Consider the following 3,162-nt stretch of genomic DNA (forward strand, 5'->3'; position numbering starts at 1 on the left):
TGGAGGACACATCGTTTTCTCTTTCAGTATTCAATTTTAGTGATGGATTGAATATAAGTATTGGCTATGAGTTTGATAATAAGGCAGCAGCTCAGGAATATGTACGGAAAGGCGCTGTTAAAGCTTGTTTCGGTTTTTCTACAGTGAAGTCTGACAAGAAGTTGTGGGAATTAAGATGCAAGTTTTATAGATCGGGTTGTGCTTGGAAATTACGCATTGCAGCGATTCAGAATTCCGAACGTTTCAGTGTAAGATCATATAATCCCGTTCATAGTTGCAGACCTGTATCCGAATCCAAAAAAGCTGTGCAAGGTTCAGCGAAGTTGGTTAGAGATTACTTAAAGGAAGAGTATGCTGGTAAGCTTGAAACTCCCACAGCAAAAGAGATAGTAGAACGGGTGAAAGTCAAGTACGGTGCGAGTGTATCGTATATGATGGCATTGAGAGGGAAATATAGTGCTGAATATGAGATCCGTGGTAGTCATGATGAACATTATAGTAGGCTTCCTGGTTGGTTGCACATGTTGACGGAAAGGAATTCTGGGACTATAGCGGGTCTTCAGTTTGAAGATGATAAAAAAACTTTCAAATACCTCTTCATCGCCTTGGGTGCAACTATCAAAAGATGGAAGTATATGCGTAAAGTGGTTGCTGTTGATGCAACATTTCTGACGAGCCAATATAAGGGAGCATTGATTGTGGCAACCGCCCAAGATGGTGATCATCACCAATATCCTTTAGCGTGGGGAGTGATAGATAGAGAGAATGATGCTTCATGGTTGTGGTTTATGACAAGATTAAGCGAAGTAATACCGGATGGTCCTGATGTAGTTGTGCTATCTGATCGACACAAAAGCATAATCAAAGCTGCGAGAGAAGTATACAAGCATGCGCAACACGGCTTTTGTGTGAGACACATAGCGCAGAATTTAAAAGTGCACGTTAATAGAGGCAGTAGAAGAAAGAGTTCAAATGGTGAGACCGTCTCTAAATTGTTCTTTAAATGTGCAGCAGCCTACACGATTGATGAGTTTGAATACCTATACGATGATCTAAAAAGCAGGTATGTTTCTTGTGGTTAGTGTGATTGACTTGTTTGACGAGTTTGACTGGTGTTATTAATGTGAATATATCTCATAATGTGTAGATATCCCAAAGTGGCTGAGTACATGCAAAAGGAAGAACTTGCACCTGAGAATTGGGCAAGGTGTAAATTTAAGAGTGAAAGGTACAACATGTTAACAACCAATGGGGCCGAATCGATCAACTCCGTACTGAAGAAGGCAAAAAAGTATCCATTGCTAAGTCTACTTGATATTTGTCTCGGAAAGACAGTTGAATGGTTTAACAGGCACAGGTTAGAAGCAGGTAGTTCTGATGAATCTCAAAAGTTAACACCATTTGTTTACAAAGAGCTACATGAACGTTACGAGAAGGCATGTACATTTGACGTTCAAGAACTGAACGGTGTTACTGGCGAGTTTGAGGTGCGGGATGATAAGGGTAGAAGACACTTGGTTAATCTTGGAGAAAGAACATGTGGTTGCAAAATGTTTGATGTGGATAGGTATCCTTGTAGTCATGCAATTGCAGCAGCACATATGATCGGAAAAGGCGATATGATATACGAACTTTGTTCTGAATACTACAGGCGAGATACATGGCGTATGGCTTACCAAGAGACTGTGTACCCGGTTCCTGATTGTTGTGATTGGAAATTGCCATCTTCCATTGCAGATGTAGTGGTATTGCCGCCTATAGTGGAAGAAAAACGGGTAAGTGGAAGGCCTAAACAAAACCGATTTCCTGGACCTGGTGAATCTCGAAAAAGAAAATCATGTTCGGTAGGTTCGGTCAGTACGTCAAGGACGTCACAGAGGGGTTTCTGAGTTTGACGAGTTTGACGTGTTTGACGAGTCAACGCGGTCAACCTGTGGTCAAAATTAAATTCCGATGGTTCAAAGTTGTGTACAGGGTCTATTATGACGTATTGAGCGTGTTTTTGTTATAAGGAGAGCATCTGGGAAAATGATAAATTCTACCCTAGACCAATGTGTAACATAAAGTGTAATAGAACATTAGGGTTTTGTTTGGGGGAACATGCATTGCTAAACAAAATAAGGTGTTCAATTCAGTTAGCTCCGATTGTTTTTTACCTATAAAATTTGTTATACGGGGTGTTTATTGATATGTTCATGGTTTAGAATTGATAAATTCGCAAAATCAGAGAGTTTGACGAGTTTGACGTGTTTGACGAGTTTGACGAGTCAACGCAGTCAGCCTGTGGTCAAAATTAAATTCCGATGGTTCAAAGTTGTGTACAGGGTCTATTATGACGTATTGAGCGTGTTTTGGTTATAAAGAGAGCATCTGGGAAAATGATAAATTCTACCTAGACCAATGTGTAACATAAAGTGTAATAGAACATTAGGGTTTCGTTTGGGGGAACATGCATTGCTAAACAAAATAAGGTGTTCAATTCAGTTAGCTCCGATTGTTTTTTACCTATAAAATTTGTTATACGGGGTGTTTATTGATATGTTCATGGTTTAGAATTGATAAATTCGCAAAATCAGAGAGTTTGACGAGTTTGACGAGTTTGACGTGTTTGACGAGTTTGACGTAAATAATAAGATGTTCTTAAGAAGTAAAATACTAATAAATTAAAGAGGTTCTTATCACGAAAGAGGTTTTTAATAGAAAGAGGTTTTAAACCTGATTAGATACAACTTAATCCGAAAGAGGTTCTTAATAGAAATAAAATACTAATAAATTAAAGAGGTTCTTAACAAATGAAATAGTACGGAGAAGAATCTCAGCCTTCCTCGGTAGACACAGACACTTCCTTGCCATTTGCGAATATATCAGATGCAATCTTTTCGCGAATAGAATACACCACCTTGTCGCTCACCTTATCCAATAAGGTAAGATCATTCCTGTAGAGTGCCTCTGCATATTTGATGCTGTATATGCCGCATTCATTTCATGTAACGTTCTGAGGTAGATTAGAGATTAGCTCGATGGAAAACAAGGTCGAAACGTCAATTCGACCAGTCCCGCTAATCATGAAGGCCTCTGGGATACTTCTGCATAAGTGATGAATCACTTTAATTGTCGCCTCCTTCATTCTCGGGTTGCAGTCATACACTTGAATCACCGTGT

The 3,162-nt window shown here is 39.3% G+C and overlaps 1 protein-coding gene across 1 annotated transcript in view; it reads left to right on the top strand.

Moving 5' to 3' along the window:
- LOC104825704 overlaps positions 1 to 2,210 on the top strand; it is a 2,789-nt gene extending 579 nt beyond the window's left edge. Inside the window, exons 2-4 of the mRNA XM_010558077.1 lie at positions 28 to 1,063; positions 1,148 to 1,775; positions 2,205 to 2,210. Of these exons, the coding sequence (XP_010556379.1) occupies positions 28 to 1,063; positions 1,148 to 1,775; positions 2,205 to 2,210 (1,670 nt within the window). The remainder of the gene's footprint in view (positions 1 to 27; positions 1,064 to 1,147; positions 1,776 to 2,204) is intronic.
- Positions 2,211 to 3,162: the final 952 nt, after the last annotated feature.

This window comes from Tarenaya hassleriana, unplaced genomic scaffold, assembly GCF_000463585.1.
Source record: "Tarenaya hassleriana unplaced genomic scaffold, ASM46358v1 Cleome1, whole genome shotgun sequence".
NCBI lineage: Eukaryota > Viridiplantae > Streptophyta > Magnoliopsida > Brassicales > Cleomaceae > Tarenaya > Tarenaya hassleriana.